Genomic DNA, 19,928 nt, shown 5'->3' with positions numbered 1-19,928 from the left:
TACTTTACAAAAACGAAGGGTATGGTCAAAGTTGGAATTGATGTAGTTACTGCAACAGTGCAAAGTCTAATAATGACAAAGGGCACGATTTAGCAGCCTTACTGCATAAGGGTACAGGCTGTTAGCCAGTCTGGTTTTACTGGCACCAATTGACCTGTACCTTCTCCCTGAGGGCAGCAGGTGGAACAGGTGATAGGCCGTATGATACCGGTCCCGCAGAATGTTCTGTACTCTCTTCAGACAACGTGTGTCATAAATGGTACTGATCTCTGTGAGAGTGGTCCCAATGATTCTACCCGCTGTTTTTACCATGCGTTGGAGTGCCTGCTGATGGTCCTTAGTGCAGCTAGAGTACCACACCAAGAAACCATATGTCAAAACACTGCTGATAGCAAAATTGATAGAAATTGACCATCAGCTGTTTTGGAATCCTAGCGTTCCTCAGTTTCCTCAAATAGTAGAGGCGTTGCTGGGCCTTCCCTGTCACTGCATTGATGTTGGTTCCCCAGGACAGGTCCTCAGTCATAGATACTCCCAAAAATTTTAAATGTGGCACCCTCTCTACCACCTCATTGTCAATAAAGAGAGGATTGTGACTGGGTCTGCTTTTGCGGAAGTCCACAATGATCTCCTTAGTCTTTCTGATTTTCAAAGAGAGGTTATTACTGACACAGCATGACACAAGATGTTGCACTTCAGTCCTGTAATCCACCTCATTGTTATTATTGATGAGTCCGAGCAATGTTGTGTCGTCGGCAAATTTAACAATGAGATTGGAGCAAAAAGAAGCAGAGTAGTCATGTGTGAATAGAGAGTATAGCAAGGGGCTAAGCACACACCCCTGGGCGGCCCCGGTATTAATTAAAAGGGTGGAGGACAAGTGCTTGCCTATTCTAACCCTCTGTGTTCGATTTGTCAAAAAGTCCAGAATCCAGTTGCACAGCGAGTTGTTTATGCCAAGATGGTACAGTTTGGCTCGGAGTTTAAGCGGCCTAATTGTATTAAAGGCCAAGCTAAAGTCGACAAAGAGGAGTCTCGCATAGGTGTTCTTGTGCTCAAGATGTACTAATAACGTGTGGAGCATGGTGGCGATGGCGTCCTAAGTCGACCGGTTCTGTCTGTATGCAAATTGATGTGGGTCAAGTGATGGTGGTATTGTGCTCTTAATGTAATTGGTGAACAGCCTCTCAAGGCACTTGGCAGGAATGGAGGTGAGTGCCACCTGGCTCTGCTGTATAAATCAGGGTCCCTAGAACCCAGCGCTCTGTCTCTAGCTCGGATCAGTTGTTCAACTTGGATTGTCATCCAAGATTTCCTGTTAAGATACACACGGAAATGTTTCCAAGACGTAATATTACGTAATATTACGATACCAACCAAGATGGCGCCGCACATGGCTGCTTCAGTGCTTGGCTCTCCAGTGTTTGTACTATTTTTGTTCGTTTTTCCTGTTTTTTGTTTAACAAACACGATCAGTTTCACCAGGGATGAACTGCTGAACATTCGGCAGAACACACCACATGATATTTTTTTCCGGATTTCTATTATACAGACCTTTTACTGAACATTGTTATCGGAGGAGCAGCGGCGCTGATCAAGCGCTTCAGGACGCGCAGGCGGGGAAAGCGAGCGGGAGCGCTCGTCAGACTCAGGAAGCGCAGATTTCGAACGCCGTTGCCTAGCATCCATCTGGCAAATCTACGCTCTCTACCCAACAAAACGGACGAACTCCTTCTGCTCTCTCGGACAAATAAGGATTTCTCTCACTCTGCTGCTCTGTGTTTCACGGAAACCTGGCTGAATGACGCCATACCGGACAGCGCGCTCCATCTGCCGGGCTTTCAGCTGTTCAGAGCGGATCGCGACGCAGAATCAACGGGGAAATCGCGTGGCGGCGGGACATGCTTTTACATCAATGAACGTTGGTGTACAGATGTAACTGTGTTAAAGAAGATGTGCTGTCCTGATCTAGAAACGCAGGTTATCAACTGCAAGCCGTTCTATTCGCCGCGGGAGTTTCACTCGTTCATTCTGGTCAGTGTTTACATTCCACCTCAAGCGCAAGTAAGCCTGGCTTTACAGAAACTCGCTGATCAGATCACAGACACAGAACAACAACACCCGGACTCTGTTTTAATCATTCTTGGGGACTTTAATAAAGCCAATCTCTCCCGTGAACTGCCAAAATACAGACAGCATGTTACCTGTCCCACCAGAGACAGTAATATACTGGATCACTGTTACACCACAATAAAGGATGCATATCACTCTGTTCCACGAGCAGCTTTGGGACGTTCTGATCACTGTCTGGTTCATCTTATACCGACCTACAAGCAGAAACTTAAATCTGCTAAACCTGTAGTAAAGACTGTGAAGAGATGGACCAGCGAAACAGAGCAGGATTTACAATCTTGTTTTGACATCACAGACTGGAGCGTTTTTGAAGCTGCTACCACCGATCTGGACGAACTCACAGAGACTGTAACATCCTATATTAGTTTCTGTGAGGATATATGCATTCCTACCAGGACTTATTTAACATTCAACAATGATAAGCCATGGTTTACAGTAAAACTCAGACACCTTCGTCAGGCCAAAGAGGATGCCTACAGAAATGGGGACAGGGTCTTGTACAATCAGGCCAGGAACACGCTGAACAAAGATATTAGAGCGGCTAAAAAGACCTACGCTAAAAAGTTGGAAGACCAGTTTACTTCCAACGACTCTACTTCAGTTTGGAGAGGACTGAGAGCCATCACAAACTACAAGACAACATCCCCTTGCACTGAGGCTAATCAACGACTTGCTAACGACCTGAATGAGTTTTATTGCAGATTTGAAACCCCCAACACCCACTCTGACCATCTCCCTACACAACCATTAACACCTCCTGCAATCCCCCTCTCCATACCTCCTGCTCTTCAAATCTGTGAAGATGATGTGTGCCAAGTCTTCAAGAAAAACAAAAGAAGAAAAGCACCAGGCCCAGATGGCGTTACACCAGCCTGTCTGAAAATCTGTGCTGACCAGCTGGCCCCCATCTTTTCACAGATCTTCAACAGATCTCTGGAGTTGTGTGAAGTGCCTTCCTGCTTCAAACGCTCCACCATAATCCCCATTCCAAAGAAACCCAAGATAACAGGACTTAACGACTACAGACCTGTGGCTCTAACGTCTGTCGTCATGAAGTCGTTTGAAAAACTGGTTCTGGCTTATCTGAAGGACATCACTGGACCCTTACTGGACCCCGTGCAGTTTGCGTACCGAGCAAACAGGTCCGTGGATGATGCAATCAACATGGCATTGCACTTCATCCTGCAACATCTGGACAAAACAGGGACTTATGTGAGGATCCTGTTTGTGGACTTTAGTTCGGCTTTCAACACCATCATCCCAACAACCCTCCAGACCAAACTGACCCAGCTCTCTGTTCCTAGCTCTATCTGTCAGTGGATCACCAGCTTTCTGACAGATAGGCAACAGTTAGTGAGACTGGGGAAATTCATGTCAAACAGCTGCTCCACCAACACTGGTGCCCCTCAGGGATGTGTTCTCTCCCCTCTCCTCTTCTCCCTGTACACCAACGACTGCACCTCTAAAGACCCCTCTGTCAAGCTCCTGAAGTTTGCAGACGACACTACAGTCATCGGCCTCATCCAGGACGGTGACGAGTCTGCTTACAGACAAGAGGTTGAGCAGCTGGCTGTCTGGTGCAGTCTTAACAACCTGGAGCTGAACACGCTCAAAACAGTGGAGATGATTGTGGACTTTAGGAGAAACCCCCCTGCACTTTCCCCACTCACCATCATGAACAGCACTGTGGCTGCAGTGGAGTCATTCAGATTCCTGGGAACCACCATCTCTCAGGACCTGAAGTGGGACAATCACATTGGCTCCATTGTGAAAAAAGCCCAACAAAGGTTGTACTTCCTTCGCCAACTGAGGAAGTTTAACCTGCCACAGGAGCTGCTGAAACAGTTCTACTCAGCCGTCATTGAGTCAGTCCTGTGTACTTCAATTACTGTCTGGTTTGGTTCAGCTACAAAATCAGATATCAGAAGACTACAGAGAACTGTTCGGACTGCTGAAAGGATTATTGGTGCTCCCCTGCCCACCCTCCAAGAACTGTACACATCCAAAATGAGGAAAAGGACTCAGAAAATCACTCTGGATCCCTCACATCCAAGTCACCCCATCTTTGAACTTTTGCCATCTGGCCGGCGCCTCAGAGCCGCAAATACCAGAACAGCAAGGCACAAGAATAGTTTCTTCCCCCAGGCAATCTACCTCATGAACAGTTAAATGTTTCCCACTTAAACTTATGCTTATGCAAAAATGTGCATTATCCTTATATTTATTTGTTACCCCTCCATCCTAGAACATTCCTGCATCTCACTCAATCCTATTCCATTATCATTTATAGCACAATTGTTTATACACTTATTTATTTGCCAATTTGTAAATCTCCTGTAAATTTTTTTTTTTTGTCTGTGTGTTGTTGTCTCTGTGTACTGGAAGCTTATGTCACTAAAACAAATTCCTTGTATGCGCAAGCATACTTGGCAATAAAGCTCTTTCTGATTCTGATTCTGATATTATCCACACAGAAGTTAATGTAACTCAGGACAGTGATGGTATATTCATCCAATAATTCAAGAGTGTCTGTGCCCTGTCCCTTGAAAACATCCCAATCTGTGTGGTAGAAACAGTCCCGTAACATAGGGATGGCGTCCTCCGGCCACATTCTCACGGTCTTAGTTATAATCCCAGTGCTCTTGATCTTGGGTGTATACCTTGAGTGTAGCAGCACTGAGAGATGGTCTGACAGACCCAGGTGGGGGTAAGCCTGGGCCTTATATGCTTCTGCTACATTTGTATACACCTGGTCCAGCGTTTTATCTCCCCTAGTAGCACATTTCACATTGCGATGGAATTTGTGAAGAACAGTTTTTAAGTCAGCATGATTAAAATCCCCAGCTGCAACAAAAACACTGTCCGGGTGAGCCACCAAGCTGTTATTAATGCTGTCGTGAACCTGTGAAAGCGCTAGCTTAGCATTAGCGTCCAGTGGAATGTAAACAGCACAGATGTAAACAGCAGTAAATTCCCTCTGGAGATAAAATGGTCTGCACTTCAGCAGCAAAAGTTCAACCTCCGGACAGCACAGTCTGTTCACGACGGTGACATTTGTACACCAACAGTTGTTAATGTAGATGCAAAGTCCACCGCCGATCTTCTTACCAGAGTCCGCAATCCTGTCGGCTCGGTAAGCGTTGCGACCCGCTAACTCAATAGCAGCAACCGGTATGGTGCTGTTCAGCCAGGTTTCAGTAAAAATCATGCAGCAACACTTGTAAATAATCCTTTTTGCTGCTATATGTAGCCGGATCTCATCCATCTTGCTGCAGATCGACCGTGCATTTGAGAGAAAGATTGTAGGAAGCGATGGTTTGAACGGATTAGCCTTCAGCTTGGCCCATACACCAGCCCGTTTTCCCCTCTTCTTGCACCGCTCACAGCGCCTCCTTCGTCGGCCTGCTCCTGCAGAGGACCCGGTAGCTGGTCTAGCGATCTCCGGAGGAATGATGCACTCGGCTAATGGGTAGTGTATTGCAGTACTCAAGTACAAAAGTTCAGAGCGGCTATATTGTAATGTCGCTGTACTAAAAATGTGCAATGTAATACACAATACCACCAAAAAAGTGAAAAAAAAACATGACTGTTGTTGGAACTCCTGGCCGCTGCGACTGTGCACGCCGCCATACATGCATTATATGCATTATATCATGAAGCTATTGCTCTAAATTATACAGTAGAACATGCACAGTTAAGCAGTATTGAACGATTGTAAACATTTGACTTAGCATAGACTTAGTCCGCCTGCAACTCACACAAATTATACAATCTATTCAAGTCATTATTTAACTAGTAAAGTTTACAGGTAACAATAACAGAATGAAAATGTATTTTAGTTGACTAGCATAGAATATAAAATGTATAACTTACTTGTTAATCAATCACTCACAGAAGAAACAAACATGCAGTAGTCCCTCTTCTTGCACAATGAACAAGTGAATCACTTTACCTGTACATATAGACTGCCTTCTGATACTTGTCCGGGCATGTCTTGAGCCTTTCCTAAGCATTAAAAGGTCATGGGCATAAAGATACCTCTGGATGGCGTTGTTGGGTTTTCATACAATACACATCCGATTTTTTTCCTCAGCTGTTTCTTTCACTTAAGAAATAACTGACAGTTTTTTCGAGCATACTTTTCAAGGCGGGTATTTTTGACATATTTTGTATGTATTTGTCGGCACAAGAGCAAAAAGAAGCAAATTCGGTGTTCAACCGTTTTGAGACACCTCTCTCTGCGTGAGCCCTGAACACCAGAACACCGCGGTACTGAATTGGGCTCTTTCACGTCTTTTTGTTTGTTCAAACTGCGATTTGTATTTGTTCGTTCAGGTGCAGGAGGGACTTCGAGGAGAACTTCGCAGAAGAGAGCTCGGTTCAGTGTCGCTGTCCGTGATACGCGTCTCTCTCTCCCTCTCCGCACCGAACACAGCGCGCGATTAACCAGCTACTCTGTTCAGCTTTTCCGCGTCTTGTGTTTGGATGCTTTAATGTTTAAATCGACAAGCGGTATGGCTTAAAAACACGTGAAAACGATAAGCTTTCATAATGCCACGCAGCAGTGGCGGTCAACTGTCCTGATCGTCGGTCGGTTGAGATCGTTGAGGGCCCCCCTCAGCCGTGGGCCCCAAAAATCGTCACCACCTTTCAACCCACTATCGACGGCCCTGAGTGCAATATTCAGACACAGAAACACAGACAACAGAACAACAGACAGCAGAATGGAGCTATTAGAGATTAAAGTTGTCTATGTAGGATATCTATGCAATGAATACTATTAGGTTGAGCTCGATTTGTGAAAACTTTCACAATAGCATTTTATCGCGTGGCTATGTTTCTCTTTGCTGTGCCCCCCGTGTTTTTTTTAATTTATTATTATTTTTTTTTAATTAATATTGTCATATGGTTCCTGTTCCAATGAATAACGGTTTCCAATTTATTAGGTAAATGAACGTACATATTTGGCTTTTGTAGGGAGGGGGAGCCCTTATTTAGGTGGTCATCATTAAAAATCGCGCCATAAAATGACTTAATGTGTTTGAATAAATTGACTTAATGAGGGCTAATGCTGGGATACTGCTACTAATACTGCCATTGCTGAGAGCTGGGTTGCTGGTTGTGCTTTTCCTTAGGGCTTTTCTACTAAATGTATAGTTCCAAACATCCAAATTACTGATACTGCACAGGCTTACATCTTCAGTCTCTATCATTCTTTTGATATGACAAACAATAGCAGCATTAACTTACCCCCCAACCCCTCCCCCCACATCTGATAATTCCATGTTGCCTGGGTGTCTCTGTGTTGTCTTGCTAATTGTTCAGTCTCATATGCCATGTATTTACCAGGAGATGAAAAATAATTCAAGTGGAATAACAATATTTGGTGCTGTGGACCCGAGGAGGCGGAGCTGCGCTCCGGTGCGCTCCAGCCCAATTTAATATATATACTGTATATATATATATTTATATACTGTGTATATATATATATATATATATATATATATATATATATATATATATATATATATATACGTGTACACTTTGTTTGACAAAGTTTTGGTTGTTGTGCCTTTGCTTGTGTAGGCTACTTGGCTTCAATATTCTGATTGGCATAGTTTCACAGTTTAGCTTTTGTCAGTTTACCCTTTCTTGATCCCTTAACTATTCTGATCTTTAAAATTACATCGCTGTTCTGATCTGTGAAAACTTTCACAGTTGAGTTTTGGTCAGTTGACCCTTCCCTGGGTCACTAACATCACTTTTCGGATCTGTGAAAACTTTCACAGTTCAGCACGTCAACTGAACCTTCCCTTGGTCACTAATATTTGATGATAACCGCATATTTGGATTAAAACTAAATCGTCAAAAAATACAATTTATAGGGCCATTTACTATAAACATAATTTATTTTCAACCTTGGGCATACATGACTTTCTTGCAAAAGTGAATCTAGCAGCCTGTGTGTAATGCGCTCGGCAGTAGCCTATGTCTCTCTTGTTCTCTCGAACAGTACAAAGAGAAACGTGTTGCACGTGTTTTGCTTGCTCGAGAGTTTCTGCATTATATGAGTGGCTTTTGGAATATAAATCGCAGGACGTTTCAGATAAAAACAAATACAAAAAACGTGACTTCAATTTGTGAAAAATATCACAGGAGATTTATAACGACTGATTCCTTTCATTATTACAGCAAATCGCGTTATTACAGTAATAAGGCGCTTTAATGGAGCAGCTCTAATGCTATTAATTTACAGGTGATGAAAAAACAAAACAAAAAAAACAAAGTCACAAAACTTGTAAAATAAATTTTAATGGGCATAATTAAGTGTGAAAATAACTAAAGGATATTCAGTCAAACCAAAAATTATTCAGAGACCAGATATAATTTTGTATATTTTTTACTATTTTTCAGACCAAGTCTGCATGGACCTGGATGACAGCATGGCCAGGAGACAACAGGCATTTATTAAGGCTAAGGTTTGCCTGACTAAATATTGATAGATGTGTAAATATTGGTATACTAACAGCCGTCTGAACATTATTTTTTGGTTGATTGTAATTCATTACATATACATTTCTATCAAAGTTATCTAACTATATCAAGATTCATTTGTTCTTACACAATTTAACTCTGAGTTCATGTGATATTTTATTACCATCTTCTAAACTATAGAGATTAAACTGTGATAATGTGTAATGTTAAAGGTGTGTTTTGAATAAATTTTGGTTTGACTGTTTAATAAATGAAGTTAACCAGCTAACATTATACATACTCTTTTTGTTTCTCTGCCCAATATTAAAAAAATGTACAAATGCAATAAAAATATTGGTATCTGTACTCGGTATCGGCAAGTACCAAAAATATAAGTATCGGTATCGGGCAAGTACTGGAAAAAGCGGTATCGGTGCATCCCTAATAATAACACAATGGACAGTAATTCTTTATAGTGACATGTATGATGTGATTTCTCAGGTGACGTCCTAGAACAAACCAGACAGAAGTCGTCTTGAGTATTTGTTGTTTGTGAACACTGTACATTGTTACAAACATTGTATGTTTGTATTAGAGAAAATATTTGATGTTATTTGCTGTAGAATTTGTTCATGGTGGTTTGGATAATTAATAACCAGGAATTGTAAAATAGAAGCATGTCTTATTTCTAAGAATTTCACAGTTCACTTTGTTCTGTTGTTGCTGTGTAAAAATACTGAAATATGTTCATTTTTTGTTAACTCTGGTCAAACTTTCAGACAGTATATTTTTAAACTGGAGCATTTTACCATTTAATATATAGGTCAAGAGTTTGTCATAAAGGAAAGAGAAAGTAAACTAGTTTTGTGAGAAGAAACTAAAGGTTTGTTCTATTAATTCATATGAATTAATTCTATTAATTCATACTATTCATTGAAATGAAGCTCACATTTTCAGTCCTTTGTCTTGTACTTATGAATTTAAACAAAATCCTGAAATAAAAATATTTAATCTAATACTCATTACAGCTTTTTTTCAATATTTTACCAAATGTTAGAGCTTGTATTAGATCTAATACACAGAGTTAAATGATTACATTTTTAGTCAATTATAAATGTCTTAACAGAAAGAGGAAATGTACAAGCAATACATTTCTAGTTTTGAATGTCAAAATACACAATTATGATGATCTATATTAAATTTATGCCTGAGAAACCAATCACTGAAAATCTTACATTGATTTTCCTTGGTTTTCAGTGGTGTATAAACATGATCTATTTTCTTAATGTCCTTTATATTAAAATCCTTCACACTCCATTCCTACTGCATTGTTTTGTAAATGTATTATTTGTCAGTAAATTGTGTATCATTTTGTTGTAAATTTATCATCTTATCAAAATCTCACTCATTGTTAATGATGGTGAATGTGGAACATTATTCAGAGACACTGAATTGTTGATCATTAGAAAAACAGACTTTTTAAAACATTTAAGAACTTTATCAGATTGTAAAATCACACTGAAAGTCGTAACCTCTCCATAAAATAAATAATTATGTGTCAACACAGCCATTAGTAAATAACTGTGTGCAGGAGGAAGAAGCAAAAAATGAATACAAAAAGTGAAGATTTAAGTGGAAATTTTAATAATAATCATAACAAAAATATGTGAATAATAATTATTTTACACTGAAATCATTACAGTAATGATTTAATGATGCCGTGTGTCTCTGCGTCTTCGGTCTCTGTGATCTGTGTGTCTCTGTGTCTTCAGTCTCTGTGATTGTGTGACTGTGACGTCTCTTATTCACCATCAGCTGATCCTGAGGAAACTGAACTGATGTCTCAATACTAAGAGTCCTACAATAAAACACACAGACAGACACATATGAGTCTGAGACATTACTGCGGTTATATCACATCAGAAGATCCAGCTCAGAAAAACACAGTGTATCCAAATTACAGCCAGAGATGTGAATGAACAACTGATCATAGAAGATGATGAAGATATGTTCATAGATCAGTTACATTATAGAATTAAACTTTTATTATAAACAGTTTGAAACACAGAAACTAAAGTGAAGCTGAATTATTATCTTATATTCTCATGTTACACACATTTTACTGAACTTTAAAAGTGTAAATAATAATAATTAAAAAAAAAAAACTCACAATAGTCTAATGTCGTCAGTTTATGAAGTGGATCATCCCTCAGATCAGAGAGCAACTTCACATCAGAGTCTTTTAGTTTATTCCCAGACAGATTCAGGTGTCTCAGGTGTGAGGGGTTTGATCTCAGAGCTGAAGACAGAGCAGCACAACCTTCATCTGTGACACCACAATATCTCAACCTGTAGAGAACAATGACACACTCTTCACTCTCTCACATCAGATCAACAGTGAATCAATTACTACAGTATTGTAAAACTGCTCAGACACAATAATCACTTTTCACACAAATCCAGAGGAGGAGCTGGGGAGGTGGAGGGATGCTGGAAGAACTGTTGTAGAGACGTTGCACTGACTGCTGCTCATATAGACTCATAATGATGAACGACAGAACTGGATTATTAGCCTCCTCCTGAACCAACATCTGGACCTTCGTTAATATTTATCATTGCAGCAGTGAGCTTATGAGGAGATGTGTTTACCCATCAGAAACAGTAATGCATCATTAAATGGTTAGTTCACCCAAAAATCTAAATGATGTCATTAATAACTCACCCTCATGTCGTTCCAAACCCGTGAGACCTCCGTTTATCTTCTGAACACAGTTTAAGATATTTTAGATTTAGTCCGAGAGCTCTCAGTCCCTCCATTGAAGCTGTGTGTACGGTCTACTGTCCATGTCCAGAAAGGTAAGAAAAACATCATCAAAGTAGTCCATGTGACATCAGAGGGTCAGTTAGAATATTCTGAAGCATCGAAAATACATTTTGTTCCAAAAATAACAAAGAGAGCAAGAGAGAACTGAAGATGAACACCGAGCCGAGCCAAATAACGAATGAATGATTGACTCGTTCTCGAGTCAAGAACCGTCTGATCACCAGTAGTTCTTTCTGACAGTTCGATTAAATAAACCGGTTGAAGAAAACAGTTCACCAGTTCCTTTGCGCTCGATGTAATGGCGTCATTGGTGATGATTTCTCTTGATTCAAGCCTTCGGTTTACCCGCACTCATAACATTAGCACAGAATCAGTTCAGAATCAATCACCAAAAGAATCAGTTCAGTTCAGACGCTCTGTGTGTCAGTCTGCTTCACGCTGAATCACACATGTGCAGTAATCGGATGCATCTGACAGAAATATTGGTTTGTTTGAACTCAGAGAGAGTGTCAGTCACATTAAAAAAGTTAACAGCTTAAGTCATTTGTGGATTAATGCGTATTGGAGACGTGAACCGTTTAAAACGATTCAGTTCGATTTGGTGAACTGGTTCAAGAAGATCCGGTTACATCGAGTGATTCAATCACGAACCGGATATCACAAACTGCTTTGTTTTGAACTCTCTCTCACAACAGACACGGAAGAGAAGACAATGCTGAATAAAGTCGTAGTTTTTGCTATTTTTGGACCAAAATGTATTTTCGATGCTTCAAAATATTCTAACTGACCCTCTGATGTCACATGGACTACTTTGATGATGTTTTTCTTACCTTTCTGGACATGGACAGTAGACTGTACACACAGCTTCAATGGAGGGACTGAGAGCTCTCGGACTAAATCTAAAATATCTTAAACTGTGTTCAGAAGATAAACGGAGGTCTTACGGGTTTGGAACGACATGAGGGTGAGTTATTAATGACATAATTTTCCTTTTTGGGTGACCAAACCCTTTAAGAGATGAATGTCTCAATCTGGATATTAACACCTCCTCTTTCCTAAATCTCCATATATTATCAGCACTTCATTCACAGATGATTTAATAAAATGCACACTGAAGCACTAAAAACAGTCTTTCGACTGAAATATTGATTGCTGGTTCATAATGTAAGGACTGGAGTGTTTCATTCTAGGATGTCATTTATTCTTGTTTTTGACTTTGTGAAGTTGTCAAGGCTGATCTTTTCTTGTTGTCTTTGTGAATATAGGGTGTGTGTGTGTGTGTGTGTGTGTGTGTCTACTTAACCATTTTTTGAGAGATTTATTTAAACCTAGAAGGGAGATCAACCTGACAAAACCTGATACCAAAATATGGAAATTGAAATTTATTTTTGTAAATCAAAAAAGGAAGAACAAAGTAAAAAAAATGCAATAAGTTTTATTTGGGGGTTTAGGTTTGGTTATAGTATTTATAACTCACTGTAAGAATAGACATCTAATTCCTGATTTAAGTAGAGAAGTCACTACAGAAAAATGAATGTGATGAAGTAAGAATGAATCCAGCTTCTTCATTTCTCAGTTCTGATAGTGTTGAGCATGAGTCTGTTTAAAGTCACGAGACTGAAGTGTTGATGGTGTGTGAAAGTGTGTATTTCAGTGTGACTCTCAGTCCTGCAGCATCATGTTACTGAAGAGCAGATCATCTGTTCAATCATTTACAGCTCAATCAGATGAACTCACAGCAGCAGAAAGAGACTCAACACTTCAGACATACTGTACTTTACACTGTGTTTCATGTGTGAGAGTCAAATATGATCTTACCACAGTGTCTCCAGTTTACAGTGAGGATCCTCCAGTACAGCAGACAGCAGCGTGACTCCAGAGTCTTCTAGTTTATTCACAGACAGATCCAGAAGTGTCAGGTGTGAGGGGTTTGATCTCAGAGCTGAACACAGAGCAGCACAACCTTCATCTGTGACACCACAAACTCTCAACCTGTAGAAAACAATGACACAGTGTTAGTTGTAGTTGAAGTGTGTGTAGTTTGTTATTGACTCTGGTCTCAGATCAGGAGAGGAGATATAATGACAAGCATTGCCACAAACTGCTGCTGACAGAAAGAGATTTAGATGTTGATGCTCAATGCTGCTGTTTGAAACTGTCATGTGCTTCAGGACTGAACAGACACACAGAGCTGAATGTGAGATATTGTTTGATAGTGATATAAGACAGATCTGTCTGGAGAAACAGTCACTTGCTCCTCTAATAAACACTAGTGATGGGAAGTTCGGATCATTTTACCGACTCAGACTTTTGTGTCTCGTTCAGCAAAATGAACGAATCTTTTTTCGAATCATTTCGTTCATTTAGTTCATTTTAGCAAAATGTAATGAAAATGTTATGTGTTACTTCCCCAACACATCTAGTACTTACGCAAACGTTGATCACACTACAAACAATACAAAACTAAAATGCTATAAGATACAGAAAAGATTCATTCATTCTTTACGTGGGTCTTCAGTCTGTGATTAGCTCACCTCATCTCTTATCTGACAAGTCTTCAGGTTCAAGTCATTCCTTAATCACGTGACAGACCCAGTGACGTAGCCAGGGGAGGGGCCATGGGGGCACTGGCCCCTCCTGATAACTGATTGGCCCCCCAGTGCGCCCCCAACCTACTTGTCTGTCACTCACAAATTAAATAGCAAAATCAATAACTAATACTAAAATAACACTGGACTAATTAAGCTATTCTAAACTGTTTCTATAGGATCCACATATTTTACATGTTAAACTAAAGCTACCTTTTTGAACAGGTAGCTATCTAACAAAGTATGGATATATGATATTTTTAAATCAATATGCTCAAGATTAATTAGCCTTGACAAAAGTAGATTTTGTTTATTCATCAATGCAAATTTACTGCAACTGCTGCTATGCAAATTGAATGGGATGTGGATAATAAACAAAAACAATTTATTATATTAAATTTATATTAGTTATATTAATTCATTAATTGTGTATTTATTTCTATGAATTATTAATGCTATTCTGCATTTATATAAATAATGCTATTATATATATATTATATAAGGCTATTATAAATGAATTCTATTATTATTATTATTTGTGAGTTGTACACTGTTCATACATTGGATTCTTTTATTTATTACAGTTTTTCTTTCACTTTTGTAAAGTGAAAAGTTAATACAAATTGTATTTGATTGTTTTGATTTAGAGCAGTGAATAACTGCTATTAAAATATAATAGGGTATCACTGTTTATTACTGATTTTAAAGGTTACTGAACTCTTGAAATGATTTGGATATACAGGTCAAACAACACAAGATTGGCCCCTCTGTATTAATCGTGGCCCGTCTTGTGCCCCCCAGTTGAAAAAATCCTAGAATCGCCCCTGGACAGACCCATACGCTAAACCAGTGCAGTCTGTGCCGGAAAGAGATTTGATTAGTTCATCTCATGAGTCTTCAGGTCGAGTCGTTCCTTAATCACGTGACAGACCCATACGCTATTTCTGACATTTCTGTCACTGTGTTTTTGTTACTGTTTCTTCAGGATCTGTGGTGTGTTATTATTTTATAAATAAATAAAACCCTGTTATAAATAAAATATTGATTCATTTGTCTTTTTGACTGTCTATCAGTAAATAAACTCTAGGCTATAATAATATAATAATCCAAGCCTACAATACAAATTATTTATAGCCTAGTTTGTTCATTTTTAATCTAATTTTGAGTTTGCTAGTATAATAATTGCTTTTCCTAGGCAAACTTGATATTTTGGTCTAATATATGTACAAGAAGATTGCTCAAAAAGGACATAATGACATAAGATAAAAGCAAATATCATTTTGAATCCTAAACAAGTAACACTACAGTTCTATCGTCTAATCTGAAGGGTGAACTCAAAAGACATAAATCATACAACAAGGTCATTTTTGAAGATTAGAATCCACTGTGAAAAAAACAAAAAACAAAACATCTCTTCTTTATCTAAGTGATTTCGCCATCATATGGACAAAATTTAAAGCATAACCAATAATTATAATAAAAAATAATAAGTACTATGCACCCATTTGTAAGGAAGGTTGTAAATTAACTAATTACTCTAGCCAATGTTGTCACGACACGACAAAACAACGAACAACCCGAAGACCCAAAAGATGAACTAATCAATTCTCTTTCCGGCTCAGACTACATAGGTTTAGCGTATGTGGCTGTCACGTGATTAAGGAACGAGTCAAAACCCGATAGACCTGAACTATGAACTAATCAATTCTCTTTCCGGCTCAAGACTGCATTGACTGACAGGTGAATCACTACTACTAGAACAGAACCTATAGAATAATGTGCATGCGCGACTGAACGAATCACTCCCCGAGACGACTCGTTCTTCCTGAGTCACATTAAAGATTCGTTCAAAATGAACGAATCGTTCGAGAACAACACATCACTCATAAACACCTACAGGAGGACATCTGCTTCACAGGAGCCACGTGTTCCCCATTACACATCAGTTATTAACTCTTGTGATCAAACACATCACTGTGTCATGTTTGGTCTCATCTGACAGCTTATACACTGAATAGAGATGTGTAGAAATTAATAGAGATAGTGTTAGCTGTTAGTATTCAATCTTGATCAATTTTCCTGTCTTCAATAAAGCTTTGCTATCAGAGGAAAAGGAAACTTCTGATGGAGGAGAAAGACTGATACTCTGCTGCTCCTGCAAACAGTGCTGATTCTATACAGTATGTAGGTTCATTTTATTATGTTCAAGAGTGTAAATGAATAAACAACTTTCAGGTTTTAAACAATCTGAGAGTCTGATAATGTTGAAAGCTAAAGTGATTGTAACCTTCATTCTCTCATTGATCACTGTAGTGAGTTCAAACTGAACACATTCAGACTCTGTTGAACTCTAATCCTCTGTGATATTCATCCTCTGCAGTAAATCACTTTGACTCATTATTTTACACATTAATGTTCATCTGAAGCTAGCAGAAACAACTGAAGATCCAGTAAATGTTTGGAGGGTCAAAAACAGGAGCAGCAGATCAAGTGATGTGATGGAGATGAATGAAATTAACTTCTTCTTCAGACATTTGTGCTGAGATTAAATGTGTGTACTGAACATTTATTTTACAAGCTGATTTTAGTCTTAAATGTATTTTAAAGGACAAAGAAACGTGACTATATGAGAGATGATCTTACCACAGTTTCTCCAGTTTACAGTGAGGATCCTCCAGTACAGCAGACAGCAGTGTGACTCCAGAGTCTTCTAGTTTATTCACAGACAGATCCAGAAGTGTCAGGTGTGAGGGGTTTGATCTCAGAGCTGAACACAGAGCAGCACAACCTTCATCTGTGACACCACAATCCCACAACCTGTAGAGAACAATGACACACTCTTCACTCTCTCACATCACATCAGTTTAACATGTTAAAAAAAAGACTAACTTTGAGTAAGAAATCATAATTCTATACAGACCATTACATTTTTCTCACAGGACATAAAAATAATAATAGGAAATTAAAAGAGCTTTCAAAAAGCCTAATTTACATCAGATGTTTAATAATAAGAGAAAAGATGATGTTCATTGATGCAGTTTTTTAACCCTTTCACTGCTGAGTGTAAAATATTCTAGCTGACCCCAGAGTGAGGATTTAGAATGTTTCCTCTTATTGTTTCCATGGAGACGCATCATGCTTGTCACGTGACACACAACAGACAGGAAACACTGCATTACAGATGTATCCTGTTTATTTATTTATATATATTTCTTTTTCAAAATATTCACACACTTGCTTAACATGTCATCAACTCTGATATTCTGATTCACAAGTTCATGTAAGTGAGTGTATTTTGTTGTTTAAAAACCGTGTGCGTGTGAGTGTGCGTCTGTGTGAGTGTGTGTGAGTGTGCGTCTGTGTGAGTGTGCGTGTGTGTGAGTGTGCGTGTGTGTGAGTGTGCGTCTGTGTGAGTGTGTGTGTGAGTGTGTGTGTGCGTCTGTGTTAGTGTGCGTGCAGGGGCGTAGGAGCATTATACGTGAGGGGGACACGTCCCCCCCACATTTCAAAATCTAAGTTTTGTCCCCCTCACTATTTCCCAATGTCAGATTTTGTTTTGCATTGCCTGCCTATCTCTGCCGATTTCAGAGTCTCCAAATGAATCCATTCTGAAACTTTTAAATGCATATTTAATTTTTTTAAAACGAAATTATAGGCTTAAGTGCAGGTTCCGAAAGTTGGTCGTTTTGTCGCTATGGTTACACACACACACACACACATGCACCGTTTGGCGGTGCGCTCAAAGTCTGTCAGTTGTGCAGTTACCCAAAATCTCCTGAATGAAGTTAAAACCCATCATGTCACTGGATGAAATAAAATCGACTAGCAGAGATACAAGAGGCCGCCTTATAAACGAGTGTGTGGACGATATTGTTATTTCGCCGTAAGGTTTTGATGGTGTCATTTATTTACAAGGAGGGCAACACTCCAGTCCAAAAGGTGGCGCTAATGCACATAAAACGGTTTATTTTATGTATGCTTCGGTAGCCAGTGTTTATTTCTTGTATGTAAATGTAACCAACCGTAACATAGTAGAAAAGAAAAACGTGGAAGTAAAAATACTGAAATAAATACTGATCAGTGATAACATATTTTTGGTAGTTTTGTGTGCATTTTGGGCTGGAATACATCAGCTGGATCTGCCAAACAGATTTGGACGGTTGATTTTAACGTTACAACTAGCGTTAAACAACAATATTATTCACAGACGCACTTTGTATTTGAGGGAGATTGATCAGTTTGATCATTAGTTTTATTGTATTTTTAAAAAACTGTCAAATTTAGCCTACTTAGAAGCAATTTTTTTAATTTTATGTTGTGTAAAACAGGCAAATGATAGCTAATGTGAATTCAATGTGCCATTGATACATGTCCATAAACTATGTCGAAGTAACATTAGTCAAAATGTTCACACAGATAAGTATCCTACAATACTTTAAGTGGAAGAGGACAGAGGAGAACAAGCTTGTAAGTTGTATGGATAGCTACATACAGTATATTCTAAAATTCACATAGTAAAAGTACTTTAGATCAGTAAAATTGGGCCAACGGCATGTCATCAGAGTTTGCATTGAAACCAGTTCTGTGTCCTCAAACATTTTACTTTCCTAGACAGGAGATGAAGAGACCACAGAACAGGGAGAGTTAGGTCCAAATGAGAAACTGGTAATGGGAATATGACAGAATGCTAATTTTTGTAGGATAAAAGAATACATGGGAACTGAATATATACTGTGCAGCCCGAGGCACATACTGGAAATATGCTTATTATTAATATTTACCAAAGACAAAGCATCACTATAGTTCTCTTGCATACTTCTTCTTCTGGACAAAACTTCAGGCTCATTGAGGAGAGGTGTGCTGTATCTTTGTGCAAAACCTTGTTGTTACCACAGCAGACGAAAGAGTGGGCACAAAATCCCATAGACTTACATTAACGGAATGTTCATGAATTTGAATCTCAACTGTCACTTTCTCTCTCTCACACACACACACACACAGAGAGAGAGAGAGAAACACACAGTACATTTACATTTGCTATATATGTCAGAGGTCGCAAGCCTCTGGAGCAACTAGATGTTAAGTGTCTTGCTCAGGGACACATTGGTGTCTCACAGTGGATTCGAACCCGCGTCTCTCACACCAAAGGCATGTGACTTATCCACTGCACCAAACCACCCCAGTACACAAACACACACACACACACACACACACACACACACACACACACACACACACAGAGAAACACACAGTACACACACACACAGAGCAACACACAGTACACACACACACACACACACAGAGCAACACACAGTACACACACACACACACACACATACACACACAGTACACACACACACACACACACACACACACACAGAGAGAAACACACAGTACACACACACACACACACACACACACACAGAGAGAGAAACACACAGTACACACACACACACACACACACACATTATACACACCCGTGATAACCTCCTCATGCTGCGGTGCGTCGTATTAAGTGTCCACAAAAGCATCAAATATTATCAATATTAAGAGGATATGGCATTTCGAATTAATGTAGACCTTTTACATTCTTCTTATTATTAGGCCTAATATTATTATTATTATTATTATTATTATTCGGTTACTTTTATTATTAAATCACAATTAATTTGCTCTGCAATAATTTCATAGCACAAAGCATAACTGATGCACTGTGAGAATAATAAAAGATTAGGCTATTCGCTTACTTCTCATTCAAAATCATTTTAAGGTTTTTTTTTAAGAAAAAAAAAACAGGTCTAATTTACAGTTAATTAAAATTATTAACACTGCAGTCATCATTGAATATTCTTTATTTCAAGCACAAACTTTCAAAAACAACCTGTTTAACATGAAATATGTTTCTTATT

The 19,928-nt window shown here is 39.1% G+C and overlaps 2 protein-coding genes across 16 annotated transcripts in view; one reads left to right on the top strand and one right to left on the bottom strand.

Moving 5' to 3' along the window:
• sybl1 (synaptobrevin-like 1) overlaps positions 1 to 19,928 on the top strand; it is a 129,009-nt gene that overhangs the window by 94,731 nt on the left and 14,350 nt on the right. The window lies entirely within an intron of this gene.
• LOC132110029 (NACHT, LRR and PYD domains-containing protein 12-like) overlaps positions 9,878 to 19,928 on the bottom strand; it is a 32,274-nt gene continuing 22,223 nt past the window's right edge. For 4 of the 15 annotated variants that reach the window (XM_059516597.1, XM_059516596.1, XM_059516595.1 and 1 more), the window contains 4 exons: positions 16,663 to 16,836; positions 13,250 to 13,423; positions 10,778 to 10,956; positions 9,912 to 10,449 (listed from right to left, as the gene is read on the bottom strand). In XM_059516597.1, coding sequence (XP_059372580.1) covers positions 10,409 to 10,449; positions 10,778 to 10,956; positions 13,250 to 13,423; positions 16,663 to 16,836 — 568 coding nt within the window. In that variant the 3' untranslated portion in view covers positions 9,912 to 10,408. Of the gene's footprint in view, positions 10,466 to 10,777; positions 10,957 to 13,249; positions 13,424 to 16,662; positions 16,837 to 19,928 lie in introns of all 15 variants that reach the window. The other 11 variants (XM_059516602.1, XM_059516606.1, XM_059516604.1 and 8 more) reach the window with 10 other exon arrangements.

This window comes from Carassius carassius, chromosome 29 (assembly GCF_963082965.1).
Source record: "Carassius carassius chromosome 29, fCarCar2.1, whole genome shotgun sequence".
Classification (NCBI taxonomy): Eukaryota; Metazoa; Chordata; class Actinopteri; order Cypriniformes; family Cyprinidae; genus Carassius; species Carassius carassius.
Note: the sequence above shows the minus strand (reverse complement) of the source record. Positions and strands in the feature narration are given on the sequence as shown.